At 42.1% G+C, this 24,371-nt stretch overlaps 3 protein-coding genes across 6 annotated transcripts in view; 2 read left to right on the top strand and 1 right to left on the bottom strand.

Annotated features, from left to right (window-relative positions):
• The window catches only part of SUB1 (SUB1 regulator of transcription), a 414,045-nt gene that overhangs the window by 227,708 nt on the left and 161,966 nt on the right, over positions 1–24,371 (top strand). The window lies entirely within an intron of this gene.
• LOC133379782 (rRNA/tRNA 2'-O-methyltransferase fibrillarin-like protein 1) overlaps positions 1–24,371 on the top strand; it is a 111,677-nt gene that overhangs the window by 8,752 nt on the left and 78,554 nt on the right. The window lies entirely within an intron of this gene.
• The window catches only part of MTMR12 (myotubularin related protein 12), a 71,725-nt gene continuing 60,820 nt past the window's right edge, over positions 13,467–24,371 (bottom strand). For both annotated transcript variants that reach the window (XM_061615680.1, XM_061615671.1), the window contains 4 exons: positions 21,405–21,577; positions 19,556–19,723; positions 18,277–18,438; positions 13,467–16,192 (listed from right to left, as the gene is read on the bottom strand). In XM_061615680.1, the coding sequence (XP_061471664.1) occupies positions 15,614–16,192; positions 18,277–18,438; positions 19,556–19,723; positions 21,405–21,577 (1,082 nt within the window). In that variant the 3' untranslated portion in view covers positions 13,467–15,613. The remainder of the gene's footprint in view (positions 16,193–18,276; positions 18,439–19,555; positions 19,724–21,404; positions 21,578–24,371) is intronic.

The following is a 24,371-nucleotide window of genomic DNA, read 5'->3' on the forward strand; positions in this document are numbered from 1 at the left end:
CAAGTCGATTCTGACTTATGGCGACCCTATGAATAGGATCTCCCAGGTTGTAGTCCAACACCTTAACCACTACACCACACTGGCTCTTTAGATTCTCAGCATCAAACACAATTTATCTTTTGAAGTTAACCGATGCTTATAATAGGGATATATTTGTTAAGAGATAACTGGATTGTGCATTGCATTTTTCCACATTTCTCATTGCACCACTGTTAATACCACTTTTAGGGATCATACTGCAACCCTTGTATTTATAAAGCATTCTCTCTTACACACCTCTGTTAAAATACTCAAAATCATGTATAGTAGAATCTCAAACATTAACGTTGATAGAACACCTCCACAAAATTGCACCATTCTGGATAAGTATTACAATAAGGTCTGAAGGCACGAGGCTGTGTCTGATCAGTGCCTGGATGGAAGACTGAAGAAACCTAGGATATAAATGTAAAGGTGTGTGGAGCAATAGCAAATCAATATGTCAGCATGATCTGAGGACCCTATGTATAGCCACTTAATTAATGCTTGCCCTAAATGCAAGAAATACATGTAATGAAAATTGACTGCCTTCAAATCAACAACAAAAAAGCTTTCTTCAGGTATGTCCATAGTAAAAGACAGAGAAAAGAAATGGTGGCACAGCTACTCAATGAGGATGGCAAAATGATAACAGATGACAAAGAAAAGGCAGAAGTGCTCAATTCCTACTTTGCCTCAGTCTTCTCCCAAAAAAGGGTCTATGACCCTCCTGGGAAACATGAAGTAGAAGGGGCAGGATTGGAGCTTGAGATTGATAGACAAACAGTCAAGGAATCACTTTGAACAAGTTCAAATCGGCAGGGCCCGATAAACTGCATCCTAGAGTATTGCAGGAACTGGCTGAAGAACCCTCAGAACCGCTCTCTATTATCTTTGCAAAATCATGGAGGATTGGTAAAGTGCCGGATGATTGGAGGGAAGCTAATGTTGTCCCTATCTTCAAAAAGGGCAAGAAGGAGGAACCAGGGAACTACAGACCAGTCAGCCTAACATCAATCCCTGGAAAAATTCTAGAGCAGATTATAAAGCAGTCAATCCGTAAGCACCTTGAAAGCGATGCAGTGATTACAAGGAGCCAACATGGATTTATGAAGAACAAATCCTACCAAACTAATCTCATCTCATTTTTTGATTGGGTAACCTCCCGTGTAGACTGTGGGAATGCTGTGGATATAATATATCTCGACTTCAGCAAAGCTTTTGACAAATACCCCATGATATTCTGATTAGCAAGCTAGCTAAATGTGGGCTGGATGGAACAACTATCAGGTGGATCCACAACTGGCTCCAGAATCCTACTCAAAGAGTGCTTATCAATGGTTCCTTCTCAAACTGGGCAGAAGTAACGAGTGGGATACCACAGGGCTCGGTCCTGGGCCCAGTGCTCTTTAACATTTTTATTAACGACTTGGATAAGGAGGTACAGAGCATGCTTATCAAATTTGCAGATAATACAAAGCATAGCTAATACTGTGGAACACAGAAACAAAATTCAAAGGGACCTTGATAGGCTGGAGCATTGGGCTGAAAACAACAGAATGAAATTCAACAGGGATACATGCAAAGTTCTACACTTAGGAAAAAGAAACCAAATGCACAGTTATAAGATGAGGGATACTTGGCTCAGCAATACGACATGCGAGAAGGATCTTGGAATTGTTGTTGACCACAAGCTGAATATGAGCCAACAGTGTGATGTGGCTGCAAAAAAGGCAAATGCTATATTAGGCTGCATTAACAGAAGTATAGTTTCCAAATCGCATGAAGTACTAGTTCCCCTCTATTCAGCACTGGTTAGGCCTCATTTTGAATACTGCGTCCAGTTCTGGTCTCCGCGATTCAAGAAGGATGCAGACAAACTGGAACAGGTTCAGAGGAGGGCAACAAGGATAATCAGGGGACTGGAAACAAAGCCCTATGAGGAGAGACTGAAAGAACTGGGCATGTTTAACCTGGAGAAGACTGAGGGGAGATATGATAGCACTCTTCAAATACATGAAAGGTTGTCACACACAGGAGGGCCAGAATCTCTGCTCGATCGTCCCAGAGTGCAGGACACGGAATAATGGGCTCAAGTGGCAGGAAGCCAGATTTTGACTGGACATCAGGAAAAACTTCCTAACTGTTGGAGCCATACAGCAATGGAACCAATTACCTAGGGAGGTAGTGGGCTCTCCGATACTGGAGGCATTCAAGAGGCAGCTGACAGCCATCTGTCGGGAATGCTTTGATTTGGATTCGTGCATTGAGCAGGGGGTTGTGCTCGATGGCCTTGAAGGCCCCTTCCAACTCTACTATTCTATGATTCTATGACCCCGACTTATGTCAACCCTATGAATAGGGTTTTCATGGTAAACGGTATTCAGAGGTGGTTTACCATTGCCTTCCTCTGTGGCTGAAAGGCAGTGACTGGGCCAAGGTCACCCAGTGAGCTTCATGGCTATGTGGGGATTCAAACCCTAGTCTCCCAGGTCGCAGTCCAACACTCTAACCACTACACCACACTGGCTCTCATATAAATGTAATAAAATAAATCTGTAAATTGACTTTAGGTTTAGGATGGAGGGCCACATATTGTCTCCCCTCTCTCAAGGAACCATGCTATGTGGACGCTGGATACACTGTGGCAGAGATGTTTGCGGATCACATTTGTGACAATTGCTGTAGTTGCTGGAAGGTAGTAGGATCCCTAACCTCTTTAATAAAAAGAAAAGTTAAAAAGGAAACTGAAGGGAACCTAACAAAAAACATCAGTGCCACCTGATGCCACCCTGGGCTTCTGCTGGGAGGAAGGGCGGGATACAAATTAAATAATAAAATAAATAATAAATATGATCAATCTGCAAAACAAAGCTGTGGGTATCTATTGTTATTTGTTAAATTATGGTTACACAAGGAGCTCTCTGCCGTTCAGCCAAGCATCCGGATATTCCCATAAGACAGCAGCAGTTGACCTGCTGGTGGTACAGTCTACATTTGCCTTGCCAAATGACTGACTCAAACCTGTACATTTTAATCACCCTTTCCCTGGAGGCATTAATGCAGCATGGGGACAAGGAAAGCTCTAGAAAGAGACACTGCCGCTTTTTCAGGGCTTAATGAAAGGTATTTTCCCTTCCAAGACTTATTGCACTGTGTTGTCTCTGGAAAGAAGCACCATTTACTACTATTCAGTAGTACCCTAGATTTGCTTAAAATTCTATCCTCATGGATATAATTTTCAGGTAGTGAGGCAGCTAATTTTGCATTGGCTTTCGGCCTTCACATGCACCAGGGAGAAGGAATCCAACAGGATATGGCCACAAGCCAGAAACATTTGGTGGAAGAATCCCAGCAAATGCTGACTTTACAGGCAGGCACTGTGTCCAAGCCAAGAATGAGCCTCCTGTCCTTAAAAATGAGGTCTGTCTTCATTCTGGCAGCAACCACTCATCAGTTTAGCTTCTAATCAAATTCGTGAATTAATGGTAAAATTGGCACACAGGTGGTATGTTACTCCAGTGAGGCTCTCATGAATAAAGCCAGACTTATTGGGACGCTGCTGGAGGGGAAGTGCAGATCTCACGATGTACCACCCTATGGTAAGTCATGCCCATGGGTCCAGACTTTTTGGAAGGTCTTTGATAAGATCCAATTGATTGCGTCTGGGCCCAGGACAGGACTCCACAGGTGGCTCTTTTGAATTTCTTCACCAGCACAACTCTGGACACAAAGGACATGATGCTGGTGGGGCATTTACTGATGGCAGCTCGCCTTACTATAGCAAAGCACTGGAAGAATTTGCATGGTGCTTCAATACAATATTGGTATCAAAAGGTTTGGTTTATTGCTTTTATGGAGAAATTGACATCCAAACAGAGTAACACGTGGTAACCTAAAGACAGATAAATTTGCCTCCGTATGGTTTCCATTCATAGCCTAGGTTTATAGGAAAGAAAACAACCAAAAAACCCCACCCCATTACACTAACACTATATGAATGTTGAGCATTCAAGTTTTGATGTGTCTGAAGTACTATTGGTCCCAAAAACGATAAAGGAAGGAAAAACAATCAAGCCAACAAACAAGAGGATATGCTTTATAAATTATACCACCTTGGGGGAGGGGGGAGGGTAGGTGAAGGATGGCAGGACAAGAGGGCAGTTAGGATTTCTCTTTGATATGCTTAATTGGTAATAGAGTTTATCTATATAATTGTAACATCTGCTGGTTGTTTGAGACAAATATGTATTTTATTTTTGAAAACCAGTAAAAATTTATATACAAAAAAAGAGGTCTGTTTTCTGAAGAGCTACTGTCAAGGGTTTGCAAGGCTTCAAGAATCCCCCCCCTTTCAAATATTAAAAGTGAGAGCCGCTTCAGACATAAACAGCAAGTACAGGAAGCACAAGCACAACTGACTCATGGTTCCTTTTTTCCCTTCTCTATTGTATTTGTGGGGGAGCTTCATTTCCCCATGTTTTGGGGAGATGCATAAGGCATGGGAGTAGGTTGTACATCTCTGTAAAATATAATTGAAATATTGCCCTCAAACGGGGCAGGGGAACATTAGCGAATGGGAAGCACAAGACAAAACACACAAACCCCGTATGTACCTGCTAATTGCATTTCAGCTTGTGGGGGTGGTTTAGGTTTAATATCCTGCCATGTGACAGGTTGTGGGTGTTTTATGTTGGATAATGGAATGGTTGGATAGGTTAGATAATGGAATGGACCAAGAAATTTCAGAAGGAAATCACCCTGTGCTTTAGAGATTATAGCGAAGCCCTTGATTGTTTAGATCACAAAAAACTATGAAATGCTTTAAAAGAAATGGGGGTGCCACAGCATCTGGTTGTTCTGATGTGCAACCTATACTCTGGACAAGAGGCTACTATAAGGACAGAATATGGAGAAACCAATTGGTTCCCCATCGGAAAGGGGATGAGACAGGCATGTAATTTATCGCAGAATGTATCATATGGAACGCGAGTTTGGACCAAGATGAAGGAGGTGTGAAAACTGGAGGGAGAAATATCAATAATTTAAGATATGTAGACGATACCATACTACTAACAGAAACCAGTAATGATTTGAAATGAATGCTGATGAAAGTTAAAGGGGAAAGCACAAAAGCAGGTCTACAGCTGAACGTCAAGAAGACTGAAGTAATAACAGAAGAGTTATGTAACTTTAAAGTTGACAATGTAGACATTGAACTTGTCACACACACACACAAAGTTTATTACGGTCAAAGACTCATATAGTGTACAAATTATACAGCATATAGAAGTAAAATAAGGGTAAACTAAAATTCAGATTAAAATGAAATTGGATCCAAAGTACACTAGTACCAAATCTAAAATTTCGGGACCTTTCTTAGCCGGAAAACAGGGATAATTGTGTTTGTTGAATTGCGTAGATAAACTTAGCTACTCGCTGGGAGATCCCTCTATCTACGCCAGATAGAAGATAAGATATTATAGTATCAGGAGGGTTGTATACCTGTCTTGCAAGTAAAGGGGATAAAAATTTATTACGTCTCTGGGAGTATAGGGTACAGTTTAGGAGCATGTGTTGAAGAGTTTCAATAGAACCCGCTCCGCATGGACAAAGGCGTTGCTCATAAGGACGGCCCACAAACCTTCCTTCCAACAATGCTGAGTGTAAAGAATTGAACCTAGCCTTGGTAAAGGCCAGCCTTAACTTAGGGACTGTAAGGAAATCCAAATAAGGGGTGGAGTTACCAAAATCCGCTTTTAATTTCAAAAAAATAGGAGAACATGTTTTAGAAGCCATGGCTATAGTAGATTGCAGGTCTAAGTCTTTAAGCCGAGTCCGAATTAGAAATTTAGCCGTGTTAGAAGGTTGGGATGATAGATATTCTCCCGAGAGACCTAACCGTGGGAGTTTTGTAATAAATTTTTTATTCAAGTTAGATATATATACATCGTTCCAAAGGGCAGATAGATATCCAGAGAGAGGGTTAAGCGCTAATTTGGTCCAATAATTAAAAGCCATCAACCATGCCTGGCACTCTAAGGAAACAAAACCACACTCTAATCTAAGGGCTGCCGAGGGAACACATCTAGGTACACCCAGCACTCGCCTTAAGAAAAGGAAGAGGACTGCTTCCATTGAGGGATTAAATGAGTGTATCCAAATCGGTGCTCCATATAAGAGCTGGGGAATGACTTTACCTTTAAAGACCTGAATAGCAGCTGGCACATACTGCCCCCCTTTAGAAAAAAAGTATCGCAGCAGACCTTTTACTGTGTTCCGGGCATTCAAAATTGCCACTCTTATATGGGTAGCCCAACTCAACGAAGAGTGAAAGATGATGCCTAAATATTTGTATTGAGAGACCTGTTCAATTTGATGACCGTTAATTGTCCAGGAGGAGGATGCTGTACATCTAGAAAATACTAGGATTTTTGTTTTGGAAAAGTTTATAAACAGCAGGTTCTCACTACAACTTGTCAAGGATTATACCTTGGCACAGTCATTAACCAAAATGAAGGGCAGCTGTAAGAGGACTAGAAAAGGTCCTCAAATGCAAAGATGTATCACTGAACCCTAAAGTCAGGATCACTCAGACCATGGTATTCCCGATCTCTATGTATGGATGTAAAAGTTGGACAGTGAAAAAAGCTGGTAAGAGAAAAATCAACTCCTTTGAAATGTGGTGTTGGAGGAGAGCTTTGCACATACCATGGACTGCGAAAAAGACAAATAATTGGGCGCTAGAACAAATTAAACCAGAACTATCACTAGAAGCTAAAATGATGAAGCAGGTTGTCATACTTTGGACACAATGGGAAGACATGATTCACTAGAAAAGACTACTATGCTGAGAAAAACAGAAGGGAGTAGAAGAAGAGGAAGACCACACGAGAAGGATTGATTCCATAAAGGAAGCCACAGACCTGAACTTACAAGATCTGAACAGGTGGTTTATAACAGATGCTATTGGAGGCCGCTGATTCATAGGGTCACCAAAGGTCGAAATTGACTTGAAGGCACATAACTATACATAGTTCGTCGTTAATTGCTGTGGCTGCTGCTCCTTTTTGGCTATTACTATTGTTGCCCAATTTTTAAAAAAGGAGAGCTGTTAACATTTGCCATTTTGCACTTACTTGCAGTTTTGTTTGTGTGTGTGTGAGTGTGGTGGTGTGTGTTGGGAGTGACTGTGTTTGTGGATTGTTGTGTAAGTTTGGGTTTGTGTCATGTGCCTGGGAGAGAGGATCCAGCGGCGAGTGGGAAGGTCCGAGGGGGCCCCAATTGGCGTAGTGACGGGTAGAGGGAGATATGGCGTTGTGCGGAAGACTTGCCAGGTGAGGGGAACTCGGCCCAGACAGTTAACGGCTGTGTCTTGTTCCGGTCTTCCCCACACCCGCAGGTTTGTTGGGTGTTCTATCAGCCAGCTCTCAGATCTCCGGATGCTGCTTCTAAACGCCAGATCGGTACATAATAAAATCTCCCTCATCCATGACTTGATTATGGATGAGGCAGCCAATCTGGCATGTATAACTGAGACCTGGGTGGGTGAGCAGGGAGGAGTTCGTCTCTCCCAGATATGCCCACCGGGGTACTTGGTTCAGCATCAGGGTAGATCTGAGGGTCGGGGAGGTGGGGTTGCTGTGGTCTATAGGAGTTCCATCTCCCTCTCCAAGCACCCTGTCCATGTGACTACTGGTCTGGAATGTTTACATCTTGTGTTGGACCAATGTGACAGATTAGGGATTCTGTTGGTGTACCGCCCACCCAGCTGCCCAACGGACTCCCTAACTGAGCTGACGGAGGTGGTCTCGGATGTATTGCTGAGATCCCCCAGATTGTTGATGCTGGGGGATGTCAACATTCATGCCGAGGCCGCCTTATCCGGGGCGGCTCAGGACTTCATGGTTTCCATGACAACCATGGGGCTGTCACAATATGTTATTGGCCCAACGCATGTAGCAGGACATACTCTAGATTTGGTTTTCACAACTGGACAGGGGGATGGTGATCTGAATGTAGAGAGTTTTACATCAGTCCCTTTGTCATGGACAGATCACCGCTTGTTGAGGTTTAGACTTACAGCGGCTTTTCCCCTCTGCAAGGGTGGGGGATCTATTAAGATGGTCCGCCCCCAGAGGCTAATGGTTCCTAGTGATTTTCAAAAGGCTCTGGGGAGCTTTCCGGCTGATAGGACTGGCGCTCCTGTCAAAACCCTGGTTGAACTGTGGAATACAGAAATGACCCGGGCGGTTGACATGATCGCTCCTGTGTAGAGCTCATGCAGCTCCATGGTATACTTTGGAGCTGAGAGCGATGAAACAATATAGGAGACGGCTTGAGTGCAGATGGAGGCGAACTCCTGATGGATGCAACCATGCACTGGTAAGTGCCTACACTAAGTTGTACTTAGGGGCAGTGAGGGCAGCAAAAAAAACAATATTTTGCTGCCACTATTAAATCATCTATCTGCCATCCAGCGGAGCTTTTTAAAATTGTCCGGCGGCTATTACATTCTGGACCTAGAGACATGGTCGAGTCATCTGAGGCCCGCTGCAATAAATTTGCTAGGCACTTCCAGGGAAAAATCTTTTGCATCCGCCGGGACTTGGACTCCAATGTTGTAGCAGTTGAATCGAATGAGGTATCCAGAGCACGGCCTTGTCCTGATTCCTTGGATGAGTTTCAGTTGGTACAGCTTGAGGACGTTGACAAGGTGCTTGGAGTGGTGCGTGCAACCACTTCTGTGCTGGATCCTTGCCCCTCGTGGCTAATAACAGCTAGTAGGATTGGAACAGCCGGCTGGGCCAGGGAAGTGATTAATGCCTCATTGCGAGAGGGAGTGGTCCCTGGCTGCCTGAAGGAGGCGGTAGTAAGACCACTTCTGAAGAAACCGTCCCTGGACCCAGAAAATCTTGATAATTACAGGCCGGTAGCAAATGTCCCATTCCTGGGCAACGTCCTGGAACGAGTGGTTGCTGGCCAGCTCCAGGCACTCTTGGATGAAACCGGTTATCTGGATCCATTTCAGTCGGGTTTCAGGCCAGGTTTTGGCACAGAGACAGCCTTGGTCGCCCTGTATGATGACCTTTGTCGGGAGAGAGACAGGGGGAGTGCGACTCTGTTGATTCTCCTTGATCTCTCAGCAGCTTTTGATACCATCGACCATGGTATCCTTTTGGGGAGACTCGCTGATTTGGGAGTGGGCGGTACTGCTTGGCAGTGGTTCTGCTCCTACTTGGCGGGCCGTCTCCAGAAGGTAGTGCTTGGGGAACATTGCTCGGCACCCTGGGCTCTCCAGTATGGGGTTCCACAGGGGTCAGTTCTGTCCCCCATGCTTTTTAATATCTATATGAAGCCGCTGGGTGCGATCATCAGGAGTTTTGGGGTGCGTTGCCATCAATATGCTGATGACACGCAACTCTACTTCTCCTTTTCATCTTTCTCAGATGAGGCTGTCGATATGCTGAACCGATGCCTGACTGCGACAATGGACTGGATGAGAGCTAATAAACTGAGGCTCAATCCAGACAAGACTAAGGTGCTGTTAGTGGGTGCTTCTCCTGACCGGATGGTGGATGTTCGACCTGTTCTGGATGGGGTTGCACTCCCCCTGAAGGAGGTTCGTAGCTTGGGAGTTCTTTTAGAACCATCCCTGTCACTTGAGGCTCAGGTAGCCTCGGTGGCACGGAATGCTTTTTACCAACTTCGGTTGGTGGCCCAGCTACGCCCTTATCTGGATAGAGAGAACCTCGCTTCGGTTGTCCATGCTCTGGTAACCTCGAAGTTAGATTACTGCAATGCGGTCTACGTGGGGCCCTTTGAAGACGGTCCGGAAACTGCAGCTTGTACAAAATGCAGCGGGCAGATTGATAACGGGGACTAGGCACTCTGATCATATAACACCGATCCTGGCTCGCTTGCATTGGCTGCCTATATGTTTCCGGGCCAGGTTCAAACTGCTGGTTTTGACCTATAAAGCCTTATACGGTGCGGGACCACAATACCTGGTGGAATGCCTCCCCTGATATGAACCTTCCCGTACACTACGCTCTACATCGAAGACCCTCCTCCGGGTACCTACCCATAGGGAAGCTCGGAGGATGGTAACAAGAAAAAGGGCCTTCTCAGTGGTGGCCCCCGAATTATGGAACAATCTCCCGGATGAGGTACGCCTGGCACCAACATTACTATCTTTTCGGCGCCAGGTTAAAACTTTCCTCTTTTCCCAGGCATTTTAGCATTTTAGTATCTGTTGAAAACTGTCTTGATTCTTCTGGGAATTTTTATATTTTTAAAGTTTTAAAAAGTTTTAAATCTGTTTATATGTGACCTATTGTATTTTTGATGTTGACTGTTGTGCACCGCCCAGAGAGCTTCGGCTATGGGGCAGTATAGAAATTTAATAAAATAAATAACATAAATAAATAAATAAATAAATAAATAAAGCTACAATGAAAGTACAAATAAATATATTGTAGCATTCACTGGTCAATTTTTATTACTACAGGCGGGTGTGATGTCCTTCTGTGTTAAAACCTGTAAATATGGTAAGTGCGGGTTTATTAAGGGATATATGGTAAGTGAATTGAATGAGGGGGGAGAGCATGGGTTGGAAGGCTGGAGCATGCTGGGTGATGATTGGCTGAGTGTTTGAATGGCTGAAGGTATAAAAGGGAGGATGACAGTTGAGAGGGGGTTGGTTGTTGAGAGTCATTAGTGGAGAGTTATTTGGATGGGTTGGTTGACAGAGTTCTGAGGGAGGGAGGGATTACATTTGGCTTATATTTAGACAGTATATATATATGACCAGAAACATAAAGAGTGACACTATATGAAACCATACGCTTGTTAAACGTTCCTAAAGTAATCTTGTTATTTCCTGGTGTTATCAAATAAATACTTTTATTGGTTTACCAACAGCCTGATTCTTGGCTGGGAATACACAGACCAGAAGGGAGGGCAGGGTAATTACCAAGGCTGAAGGGAAACTGTATCATATGGTGGCAGCTGTGAAGAGAGATATTGTAACAACGTCAAGTATCCAGAGCAACCCAGGATTGTATGCTTTATAGACAAAGATACAGTGGGGTTGTGAACAGCAAGGGCACCCAGACACTAAGTAACAAGCTATAGACAGACTGAGTCAAAGTCTTTAGCAGTATTGTTTACAGGGAGTGGCTGGTGGTGCTGCCTAGCAGTGGGATCTTGAGAGATCTGTGCTAGAATGGAGTGAGAAAAAATAAAAATAACGATCCTGACTGGTGGTGTCCTGAGGTGGTGCCTAGTGAAAGGCGGTAGCCACAAGCAGGTGGGAACCTGACAGGGGGAGCCAAAGGTGGGAACGTCACAGCGGGTCCCGCTTATACGGCAGGTTCCATTCCGGACCCCTGCCGTAAAGTGGAAATCGCCGTAAAGTGGAACCCCATTGAGTTATAATGGGGCGCAAATGCCACAAAAGTGGCAAAATCGGCTTTAAAACGGGGAATGAAAGCCGCCACATTAGCGGAACGACAGGAAGCGGGGCCCTACTGTACTGGAATGGAAAATATAATACATTATATCAACACTACACTGTAAATACATGAAATCAAAGAAAAAACCAAGCTGTTACCTCCATATGTGACACTCTTACGTAAACAGAAAAAGCAGCAACCCCCTTGAAAACACTGTGTGATATCATGATAGGAGGCACAGCTGGTGAACTGCCTATAACCATTTCACTGATAAACAACAGTATACTGCAGGGGTGCGGAACCAGGAGGTCCAATATGGCCTACAAGTAATCTCAGCTGTTGGGCAGGATGACAGGATTTAATCCTGCATTTTCTGTGCAATCCTGTTCTCAGCAGAGAGTAAGACTATACAGCCAAACCAGCAGAATTTAACCCCCGCTTATTAGCTGTAGTCCAAATTTCTCCCAATTCTACATTCATCTGAAGTCACTGCTAATGATACTTGGCGTTCTTGCAGTACAGAAGAGCGCTGCCGATTTTTTATCAGTTTCAACTTCAAAAATGACCTCTCACCAAACACATCAGTTACAGGTAAAATGTGAAATACTGTTCAACAACTGAGTTAGTTACCTTCCAGTGCCACCTCCCTCTTCTTTAGCTTCTTGTCAGAACCAGTGGAAAAGGCTCAATGATAATATTTTCTCCACTCTGCCGAGATTTTGTTGTGAAGCAATACCTATAAAATTGTGAACTCTTCTCCTTTCCCCTCTTACTAAAAGAAAATGTCTGCTGCCTCCTCTAAAATTCTGAGTGAACTGGGCATGTGCAGAAAAAAAGTAGAAGGACAGCTCCCATCCAAACTAGTGTACTGCTGATATGGACAGCCCTGGCTTAAGAGGGAAAGAGCCCTCTGCCTGCAGTGCTGCTGAGTTAAAGACAAGGCAGACTGAGTATAAAGGAGGCAGGCAGAATTTTGGGGGCCCTTATAGTGTGAAGCCCCAGATAGTTGTCCGTTTCTTTCCTTCCAAAGCCACCACTGTAACTAGGTTCTTCCCCTTGCTTCCGGAAGTAAGCACCTCTGCCCAAAGAGTAAGGAAATCCCCCCCCTTTTTCTATCAGAAGTGGAGGATGCTAGAAGCCCCATTGCTAAGTAGGGGCTGCACAAGCCTTCCCTCCTGCTATAAAGAGGTAGGGAACCCACTTTCAACCCTCTCCCCCCCCCAATTTCCTTCAATGGTAGAGCCAAGGAGGGATGATCCCCACCAGCTTCCGCAGCTTTTGAGTTAGAAGGCTTTTGGCTTATTTTTGCTTGTGATCCTGTTGGTTGGTAGAACAGAAGACTAGGCATTCTTTGTGGTGGCACCCCACCTATGGAACACCCTTATGGGAAGATCTTTGGCTGTCCCCCACATTGTATTCAGGTGCAAGCTAAAAGCAGATTATTTGCCGTCATTTGGGTCTTGGATTTGAAGCAGATTTTTGCTGATTATTGCTGCCATGTGGAGAAATTGATTTTGAGGGCTTTAAAATTGTTTAAGAGTACTGTGTACATTTGCTACTCTGTGGTCCTGTTTAGAGATATAAAAAAGATGTAATAAATAAATCATGCTTGTCAGGTGGCAGCGGCATACACTTGCCATGTTGAGCGTGGAGAGCTTAACTGTTGAAGCCTGTAGATCAAGAGTGGGAAAGCTCTGGTCCCCCAGCTCTTGTTGGGCTCCCAGCTCCCTTCAGCCCCTGCCAGCATGGCGTAAGTTATAGTCCAACAACATCTGGAAGGCTACAGGTTTCCCATCACTGCTGTAGATTGTACAGTTACATCCATTAAAAGGTGTGACTATATAGAAGGCAGCTTCATATGATCACCATGGACCTGCTCTTCTGTTGGTATCAGGAACATTGAAAGTGGTCATAAACTTATTACTTCCATTAGTACCCCCCACAAAAAAATATGAAAACAGGCCAATCACTATGATTGACAGACAAACCCAGTTTTTCAAGATAAAAATAGTAAAAGTGAACTTTATTAACAAATACAATTGTCCAAATAGTCTATGAAAGTTAGCAGGAAGATTTTTCCTTAAGTACTGTTAAAGCTAAGCTTGTATTCAGTGTAAAACTGGGAGGTATAAAACAGAATACCAGGAAATAATCAGCATAGGTAATTAAATGTTTCCATCCACAGTGGTACATTCTGATCATATAAAAACCATTCCTGTTAGAGTGGAGCAGTTTCATTAGCTATTATAAAAATTCCTCCATATCCATACGAGTTTCCTATATAAACAATACCTGACAGCTTAAATATAAATACATTTCCATGACCAATATATTACAACTACTTAGCTGTCAAAGGAAGTAACGTTTTTTTAAAAATTAAACCTTTCCAACGTTAGTGTTTTGTCCCCCAAAGTGAATTCAAAATCATAATTCAAGTAGCTATAAAATGTACAGCCTGTATTAACCGCAGAGGAACTACTATATAAATGCTGAAGACATCTGAAGAAAAAAAATGTGCAATGCTAGCTTTCAAGAAGGCTCATACACAAATAGACTTACTGTGTTTCAAGAATATCGAAAGCTCAAGGAGATCATAGTAGCAAAATTTGTAAGGCAACAGACTCTGGAGGTTTCCACTTGGCATTCCTCTATGCTGGGGTAGCTAATCTATGACCATCCAGATGTTGACCAGAACTCCCATAATCCCTGGCCATTGGCCATGTTGGCTGAGCTTGGTGAGATTTGGAATCCAATAACTTTTAGAGAGCCACAGGTTAGCTACCCTGATCTACACCAACTCATTATCTATTCCTTTAGAAACACTTTTTACTGAGAGGCTAATTTTAGCTCCCAATACAATTTAAAGAACAAGCAGATACAGCACTGGGATATAATCCAAGGCAATGTTTAAAAATTGCATCTAGAATCACAGGGTGTAGTACAATAATCACACCCGGTCATATCAATTAAGCTCCAGCCCTTAGGCTTAGTAAGAGTCAATTTTATCTTGTGGGCTACTTCTGGATTTATGTACATTAAGACTTTATCCTCTTGACTTCTCAAAGCCTCTAATTGCAGAGTTGAATTATCTGCTTAGTATAGGCAAACAAGAATAAGCAGTTTCCATATGGCTTTGATAACTGAGGTACTGTTAAGACAACATCCAGCAACCCAATCCCAATGCATAAACTTTTTACATTCATAGCCAGCTTCAATGCCATGTTTATAAAAGTAGTAGTACTGGATGACAAATCCAGTTTCATAGCTGAATATACTTCTTTAGTTGCCCTTCCTAAAATAAGGACTTGAGATTCAGTGCAGGTTACTGGCATTAGTGAGGAAGATCAGCATGAGCACCCTATGCAATTTGGAAGAAATAGTTTGGCTAATTGACATATTTAAGTTCTACCCCATCCTGTACTTGGTATTATATGTTCAGGACTTCCCACAAAGGCAGCAGGATAATACACAAGATAGAAACAAAGAGATTGGCACAAGAGATTGTGACCTTAAGTTACTAAACACCAAGACAGGTACAACTATGAACTATAATTCTGCAGATCATGGATGATCCAAACAAGTAGGATACATGGGAGAAATACCTAGTATTCTCTAGCATGAGTTTAAAAAGGATGGACACAAACCTGGCAAGTTCCACTTTTTTAAAAAAAAAAAGGCATCTGGTTCTTAGAAACACCAAGGGAGCGTTCTACCAGACAGCACAACTCTTTCTATGCATTTTAAGATGCACCTAGATAGCCTACATTGAACATGGGGCATTTTAAAGTCTGGTGGATATTTCTGAGAATGTGATCCCTTTATGTTCCAGCAAGCAGGTTTTTACAATTTTAAGAGTGCCCCAGGACCTTAAGTCTTTCATTGATTGTTTTACTTTATTTTTCAACTGGGCCCTATACAACACAGCCCCTACTCATGCTTAAGGTAAGAATGGATTAAAATGGTTGATCAAAACTCATCTAAGAGATATAATGGGGTGCTCAAGTGAGGAAATTTTCCTATAGCAAAAGCTTCACCAGTCAGAAGGTAAAGCCCACCACTAGGAAAACAATCTTACACACAGAGATTCAGACAGAAGTATGCCAGTACTTTCATTTCTGCTCTTGATAATAAGCTTCACATCAAACATCACCTAAATAAACATACTCATCATCTCTCCTAGCCAAGTCCTCCTCACCTTCCAAGTCTTTCCAAGTGCTGGTAGGTAAAACTGGTTTGAGGGAATGTCTTTGAAGCAAAGCAAACGGAAATAAGGAAGAGAGGCGGGCAGGATTTCTCTGGAAGGGAGATGATTCTCCATCTTCTGCATTATCTGAGAGAATCTGGCTGTGCTTTTCATCCATTTTCTTCTGCAAGCCCTGCACATCCTCCATCACATCTAAGATTTTTGTTGCAGTGGCAACTGTTCCACCACAAGGGAGCTGAGCTTCAGGGATCCATCGCAAATACCTCTGTGCCCACACTTTGATTTCTGGCCCTTCTAGGCGTGGCAGCAGGATTCCATGGAGGTCAATAGGTTTACAGTGCCAACTCTCATAGAACTCTCTGGAGTTATTCTGAAGTTCATCAGAAGAAGTTATCAGCCTGCTGATCCTTTTGCCAAGAAGATTTTTAATTAACTGGTCTGTTTCTTCCTTAAAAAACCCTCTTTTGGGGGAAGGTTTTGTTTGTGTCAGCGGCAAAGAAAGCTGTCGCTGATGCTTTAAAAAGAGAACGAGGGAAAGAGTTTAGTTTAAGACAGATTTAGGTTGGGTTTTTTAAAACAGCTGTAATGAGTCTAAATCCTATCAGTGGATTTTACCTGAACACTAACTAGTTTCAACATAGCACACTGAAGAGAGCCCAAAGCATTCTTCATCCCCCAAAACTTTAGCCCTTGGCTATACAGTAATACCTCAGTTAATAAATCCTCCAGGAAAGAAGCACCTTTTAACAACGTCTTTTTGGGTGCAATGAGTGTGGGGAGAGGAGTGCATACTCTGACATAGTCAGAATGTGGCTCCTTGACTACTGGATTGTGGCTGCTACAGGCAGCTGTCTCACACATGGCTAGAATGGTGCTCCTTGCCAGGTGGCACAGGCACCTCTACAGTAAACAGTGCCTCAGGTGCCCTGGAAACCTTTTTTACTGCAGATGTGTCTGCTCAGGTGTAGGGGAGGATGGCGCAGAGAGAGACCAAATCACGGGGGGGAGTGACGGCTGCCCCTTGCCTGCTTGCTTGAGTGTACAGTGAGGAGAACTGTGCTCAAAGCTTTAGATTGCTATAGCAGGATGCTACATGATAAAAGAAAAAAGGCAAGGCAGGCATCCCTTGATGCATTTTGGAAGAAGACATCAAGTAGTCTGCAGGCAAGGCTTTCCTGACCTAGTTGTTTCATTTCAGACATGCATATTGTTAGTTTTGAATAAAGAGTTTGCTGAAATATGTTAGGCTGCTCTTCTTTTTTGTGGCATAGGAATGCCGCATATTATGTTTTCCATATTATTCCTACCTCTGGTAGGAAAGTTTCTGTTAAAGAACTAACGTCCAGGTATGCATATACTTTGTTAACTGAGGCATTACTGTATCAATCATCTTTACTCTCAACAGAGATATATTATTTTGAGAAAGGAGTACAATTGTATTAAAAATAGTCAACCAGCAGCAAAATTAATAGACTTGTAAGCCAAGATGCTGCCCCTCCCAACAAAACATAACTAGCTACATCTTTTTTTATTAAATTTTTATTTGCAAATTTAACAAGAGGGGGAAAAGAGAGAAAAGGAAGATAAATGAAAAATACATAATAAAAATTATAATCAGCTCACATTAAGGATATAGTAACCATCAGTGAGTCCATCTTAATATAAGTCTCAAGATGTCCCAATAGGTATCTACAAAAAACTGATGTCTATAAGAAGTATGTTCAAATGTAGCCAAGGCAGTGAGGTCCTCAGACCACTGCATGATAGACTCTGGGTGTTTATCCTTCCAGGCAAAACATGTCTCTTAGCAAACACAAGGGCTCAAAAACCCCACTTAAAAAACCCACTTTTGTTGTCCTGCCATTAATCCCCATATTACAGGAATACATCTTTTAAAGTTTTTACTATCTATTAAAATACAATCTAAATCTGTTCAGCTAAATAGTTTCAGATTTCACAGGCATACTAGTCAGGCAACTCATTAAGCCACCTGTTATGCCTCAAAACTGGAATGTATTATATTGGCAAAATATCATTTGAGGGCACGTACACAATAAGGTGGTGCATACTCTTTGGTTAATGAATTGTTTGCATTTTAAAAGTTTAGAGATATAGGTTATATTCAAGGCTAATCCAAGAGATCAGAAAAGGACATTATCTGATTCAGTAACAATATGTTGATACTATTTTACTTTGCTGTGAGTTAAACCATATACAGCTACCAATTAAGATAGCAAATCTTGACACTGAATGAAATACTTGACACTGAAAGTGATGTGGTAAGATTGATTAGCATCACTACATCAAGAATAGTGTCTGAATTGAGCTAACAAGTGGCAAGTAGGGTCACGTTTGATATGATCTCTTGCTCACAATTCCTAGAAGCAGGCAAAGTTTGATTTAGTTCTTTAGATGTCCATGAAACAAAAATACTGGAAGTTTTAAACCCTGCTTTTGATCTTGGCACAGAGATAACTTCAGTTGCATAAATCCACCTATTCCAGCCTAATATGTGGGTGGCACAAGTCATCAGCAACCAATGATTTACGTAAGGCAGAAAAAAATATTTAGAGCTTTGAGAATAAGTTGAACACTTACCTTGAATCTTGTAGTTTTCCTCTGACTTTTATCTAGTTTTGGCTTCTCTGCATAAAGTGGATTATTAAGCAAAGCTTCTGCCTCAGGTTCAAACTGCACAGACCAATCCCAAACTGAAAGAAAACGAAGTTTGCTGCCTTGTGTATCAAGGCTTCCTCCATACTGTCAAAGAAGAACAGGCTGGAATTAGAATCTGGACAAATATATTCTAATATACAACAGTTCACACAAGCTCTTTATAGAGAGTGATCTCTTTACTTCAGAGATTTCAGTTTACTCAGTAATCTGTCTGGATTGCACAGACTTGGAGGATTTGAACACATGCAAACTAATTTTACACCATGCCCGTATTTCTCAGTAGACCACTGTATAACCTTATTGTAGCAACCACATCTGTATACAAGAGCCTCACCTATTCTAGCCATAAGGAATATCCACTGGAACCAAGATATGGTGTGAAAGGAAATGAAGTAGCCACTTAACTGAAGCTAAGCCAGTCTGGGTCTGGTTAGAGCCTGGGTGGGAGATTATTTAGGAATCCCATATATGTTGTCTCAAATACAGTGAGGGGGGAAAAGTAGATTTTAAAAATCCATCAGCCATTGAATTTTGAAGACTTCAGGGACAATATTGCACACACATACCCCAAAGTGTAACTTTCCTCCAAAGAAGGGCTCAGTTAAAGCAAAGTACACTTGAAACTGCCCCATGCAGCACAGGAGCAACTTTTAAGGCATCTTGTTAACATCCATCCTTGAAAAGTCACACTCGCAGGATTCCTACAGCTCATGAAATTACTGGAGATAGAGTGGAGACAATCTGGGAGGTCTCACAAGATTGCGTGGAAATCTAGATAAGGTAGTTTGCTCCTATCATACTGAAGTCTGTAGAGCACGAGACTGTGCTGACAGGGTCTCATATCCAACTCCAGCACTGTGGTCCTCTTATTTTTATGAAAAGCAACTTTCTAACTTCATGGCTTCAAAGAGGCTTTAAAGTATGTGGGCAACGTCTGGAAAGGTATCACAAGCCAGAGAAGCCAGAGAAGGGCCTAGTAGGAATAGGCAATGGTTCAGTGTACTGCACAACTTCATATCCCATCACCAGAATGGGTTATGTACATTAGCAAATTTGCATGTTTACTCCATTTCTATTTGTAAGTTATAAAAATCGAGGCTTGATCATTGGCACTTGATTGTACTGCCTTCATAGATCCAAACAAAATTCAGCTGCACCAGAGAAACCTTTAGCAATGCCCCACAACCCTAAGTATTCTTACCGTGGTAGTGTCTCTCTGATGTGGAGAATTGAAGAAGAAGGTGCTAAATATGGGTATGTACAGGCTATCTGACAAGACAGTTAGATAAGTCTCTGAAAACTCGAACGCTGGTGGATACTGCTGAACCAACTGCCAAACACAATCCAAGAACAACAAGAAAACTGGTGCCTAAAAAAAGGGAATTATGTGATAGGTAACATGGAGTATTTGATGCATTGAATTCAACAAGACTAAACCTACTCAAAAGCTGTGTTCAGTTTGAGGCCCTTTCTCATTTGAATTATGGTTGGTGGGGATGAGAAGGGGTCTTTTTAAAATTGTGGATTGTGGCTTGGCCCAAGGGAGGTTTGTGTCACACCCATTTATAAATGGACTCTTAACACCATTTTTATATAGGCAGGCTTTTTATTTGTAACATCCAAATCAGGAATGGCTGAGCAGGCCCTGGACCAGTGTCTGAATACAGGGGTGGGCTAATAAATCCTGGCAAGACAGAGGCTTTTTGGACAAGTGGTTACTGGGTCTTCGAAGATGGTAAGCTCATTGCCCTGGATGGGATTGCATTCTTCCTGAAGGACACCTGGACCCAGTTCCGTCACTGGAGTTGCAGGTATCCTTGGTGGCTAGGAGTGTCTTTTACCAACTTTGCCTGGTAAGACCACTACAGCTGTTCCTAGATCAGGATAGCTCGACCACAGTTGACCATGCGCTGATAACCTCAAGGTTGGGTAACTCCAGTGAGTTCTATGTGAGGCTACCCTTGGGGTTGGTCTGGAGGCTAAAGCTAGTGCAGAATGCTAGGTTGCAACCCATGAAATCACTGCATGCGCAGAACAACTTTCATAATTGCAAGCAAACTTTCCTTCCCTCTCCTCCTCCCCGCCCCCAAATCTGCTCAGGTGAATTGGGGAAAACCCCTGAGCAGATTTGGGGATATTAAGATTATGAGGCCCTGCTGAATCTTTCTGCTTTTGAAAGAGAGGCAGGTGGGTGACAGGAGATAGGACCTTTTAAGTTGTTATGCTCAATCACTGGGATACTCTTGCCAAGGGGACTTGCTTGGCACTGAAATCATTATCAATGCCAGATGACAATGTTTTATTTGATGGGGCCTTTAAGATATTACTTGGTTTTTAAAATCATGTTTGTCTTTGGATGTTTTTCATCTGCTCTCTAAAATCTCTGAATTGAAAAGTGGAATATAAACACAGTTTAAGTTTTTATTAATGATTTTTGCAACTCCCATCTACCAATCATATGCTGCTTTGTGTGGTACATTGTCTGTACCCTCTAGAGGGCAGACATACATAGGCCTAGCATAACCAAGGACTGGGAAGACTTGTCTCCCTTTCTTGCAGTGGTGTCAGTTTCATTGCTGGTGTTACTGTGACGCACCTGGACCCGGCCTGGACCCTTGACACTGCTGTAGGATTAGCAATCTACTGGGGCAAGAGCATAGCCATGGAAACTTGAGGAACAAGCAAGAGCTTCTGCTCTGCCCCCAACTTGGCTTAGCCGATTTCACTAGTCAACTTAATAAAAACAGTGTCTTCCTATGATTAGTGAGTCTTTGGCAGTAACACACACGTGCAGAATCATTATCCAATGTGGTAGCGCACATAGAATCCTGAGTACTGGTTAATTTTTTTTTTAAGTTCCTTATCCTCAGGATTCAAGAAAAGCATGTTAAAAACTTGAGGCAACAGATCAACTGTTGTTTAGTTAAAGCTGAACAGCTCATGCAGTATTTCCACTGTGGGTCCCAACTTTTCCCCTTTAGTACTTTCCAAGAGGATATGGTTTTGTTCAAGCACTTCCAGAATTTCACTGTGTTACTAGATAGTTATACCTCCTCTTTATCGGTTTGCCACAGATGGTTACACCGATCCAAGAAAGCATGTCCTCCCATGACCCATTCTTTCTGAATAAGGCTCTGAAATCCCAGCTTTGTTCTGCAGTGTGAATCCATCATAACTTGAACCAGACAGGAAATTACACCACACAGGTCAGAAGCATTCTCTTCTAAAGAGAGATTAAAAAGAAATTGAAGCATTTCAGCAAGAATTCCCTCTATAGACACTTGAATGGACCATACAAATTGTGTATTAACAGTCCTTTCTTAAGACAAAACTTGGTGCCTGCAATAAAGGATTGGCCACTTCAGGATTCTTGATGAAAAGTGTTGCCGGAACACCCCCAACTCTGCACCTTTCTATTAAGAGTTCTTTTACAACAATCTGAAGAAGATTAATAGAATAGAATGGTATAGTGACTAGAACATTGCTTTCCCAGAAGCTTAGTATTTTGGCTACCTTTCTTCTGGCTAAAATTTGATATTCACTAGCAGCACAAGTTTCAGATATTTCCCCATCATTATGGTAATATAAACTAAAGGACTATATTACCAAACCTGCATGCAGAAACTATTTCACAGCAGTCAAGGCAAACACCAGCACCAAAAATGGCAATAAGACTTCACAGCACAAGGTTGAACATAGCACAACGTGCTAAATGCACTATGTAGTGAGAACATAGCTGAGTACAAGATTCAGGATGCAACTAGGAAAGATTACCTAATGTTTTATCCAAGGGCAAACTATTTAAAAACACCAAAGCCAGCAAGTCTGCTGTGCCAATTTTGAGCTTGCCGAGTGAAGGGATGGGTGAATCCATTCATTTCTGGCCTGTCTCAATTTGGCATGTGTTCAGTCATAAATATGTTCCATCTCGTTTGTGCAATAATCTGATTAACCCAAGAGCAGGGATGTTGAATAATCAACAAGGGAACACACCAACTGACCGAGATGAAATAAAAGGAAGATGGAAGCAATACACTGAAGAACTTTATAAAAAAGATGCAAGGATGACAGATTCATTCATGGAGGAACCATATGATGAAGAACCAGAAATTTCAGAATGTGAGGTAAAAGCTGCTCTTAAAATACTTGGAAGAAACAAATCACCAGGAATAGATGGCATACCAATAGAGTTGCTACAAGCTACTGAGACTGAATCTGTCCACATTTTGACAAAGATTTGTCAAGAAATATGGAAAACTAAACCATGGTCCACAGACTAGAAGAGTTCAATATACATCCCAACTGCAAAGAAAGGGGATCCCAGGGAATCCAGTAACTATCGAAGTATTGCCTTAATATCCCATGCAAATAAAGTAATGCTTAAGATTTACAATAAAGGCTCTTACCATATATGGAGTGAGAAGTGCCAGATGTTCAAGCTGGATTTAGAAAGGGAAGAGGCACCAGAGATCATAACACACACATATGTTGGATGGAATGAACCAAGAAATTTCAGAAGGAAACCACCCTGTGCTTTATAGATTACAGCAAAGCCTTTGATTGTGTAGATCATGAAAAACTATGGAATGCTTTAAAAGAAATGGGGGTGCCACAGCATCTGATTGTCCTGATGCGTAATCTATACTTTGGACAAGAGGATACTGTAAGGGCATAATATGGAGAAACTGATTGGTTCCCAATCGGAAAGATTGTGAGACAGGGGTGTATTTTATCACCTTATTTGTTTAATCTATACAGAGATCATGTGGAAAGCAGGACTGGACCAAGATGAAGGAGGTGTGAAAATTGGAGGGAGAAATATCAATAATTTAAGATATGCAGATGATACCATACTCTTGGGTCAACACTAATTTTATTGCCAATGATGTTTGATCGATTTTAGCATAACATTGTGTTGCTGATTCCGAATATGGCATCGGTTTTGCTAGATTGCCTCTAATTTTTGAGAGAATGGATGCCCCCATTGAAAAACATAACAAATTCAAAAAATTTAATGGTCAGGCATAGCCTACCCACGAATGACATGGAAACTGTCTCAAATCATACAGAAGTAAACACATGAAATACCTAATGGTGTTGTATTCAGTACAATAACATTAAAACAAAGTAAGCTGATTCAGATAATCACAATCAATGCATAGAAAAACGCTGTGTGTACGATTTTCTTTTATGTGGGGCATCAGGACAATCACGTTGGAGGCTCCAGCAGTAGTCTGCCATCATGTGTCTGTCCCATCTGCCTTGATACCTTTCCTCCATCACCTTTATATCCTGATGGAACCTCTCCCCTTGTTCCTCACTAAAATCACCAAGATTATCCGGAAATCTGTCTAAGTGGCTATGGAGATAGTGTACCTTTATGCTCATATTAGTACCCAAACGTTTAAAGTTAGTGAGCATGTTTTGCACCAATTCTTCATAATTGTCTGCTTTGTGGTTACCCAAGAAATTCTTGACAACTGAGACATAGCTACACCAGGCAGAAGCTTCAACATCATTCATAAATTTAGTGAAATTCAAATCATTGATGAGTTTACGAATTTTAGGACCATCAAAGATTCCTGCTTTTAGTTTTTCCATAGTCAGTCCAAGGAACGATCTACAAATGTATTTGAAGCAATCACCATCTTTGTCCAAGGCCTTAACAAATTGCTTCATCAATCCAAGCTTGATATGGAGTGGTGGGAGAATGATTTTTTCTGTGACAACCAATGGCTTGTTAATGATTTGTTTATTTATTTAATTAATTTAATTTATATACCGCCCTAAGCCCAAAGGCTCTCTGGGCAGTGTACATAAAAGGTAAAAGCAGGCACAATATATAAATACAATAAATATAACTCAAAAAAACAAAAACACACAAACAATACGAGAACCAAACAACATCCAGAATAGAACATAGTAATAAAATACTGTAAAAATACACTTTAAAATGCCTGGGAGTATAAAAAGGTTTTCACCTGGTGCCGAAAAGATAGCAGCGTCGGCGCCAGGCG

Source organism: Rhineura floridana, chromosome 1 (assembly GCF_030035675.1).
Source record: "Rhineura floridana isolate rRhiFlo1 chromosome 1, rRhiFlo1.hap2, whole genome shotgun sequence".
Classification (NCBI taxonomy): Eukaryota; Metazoa; Chordata; class Lepidosauria; order Squamata; family Rhineuridae; genus Rhineura; species Rhineura floridana.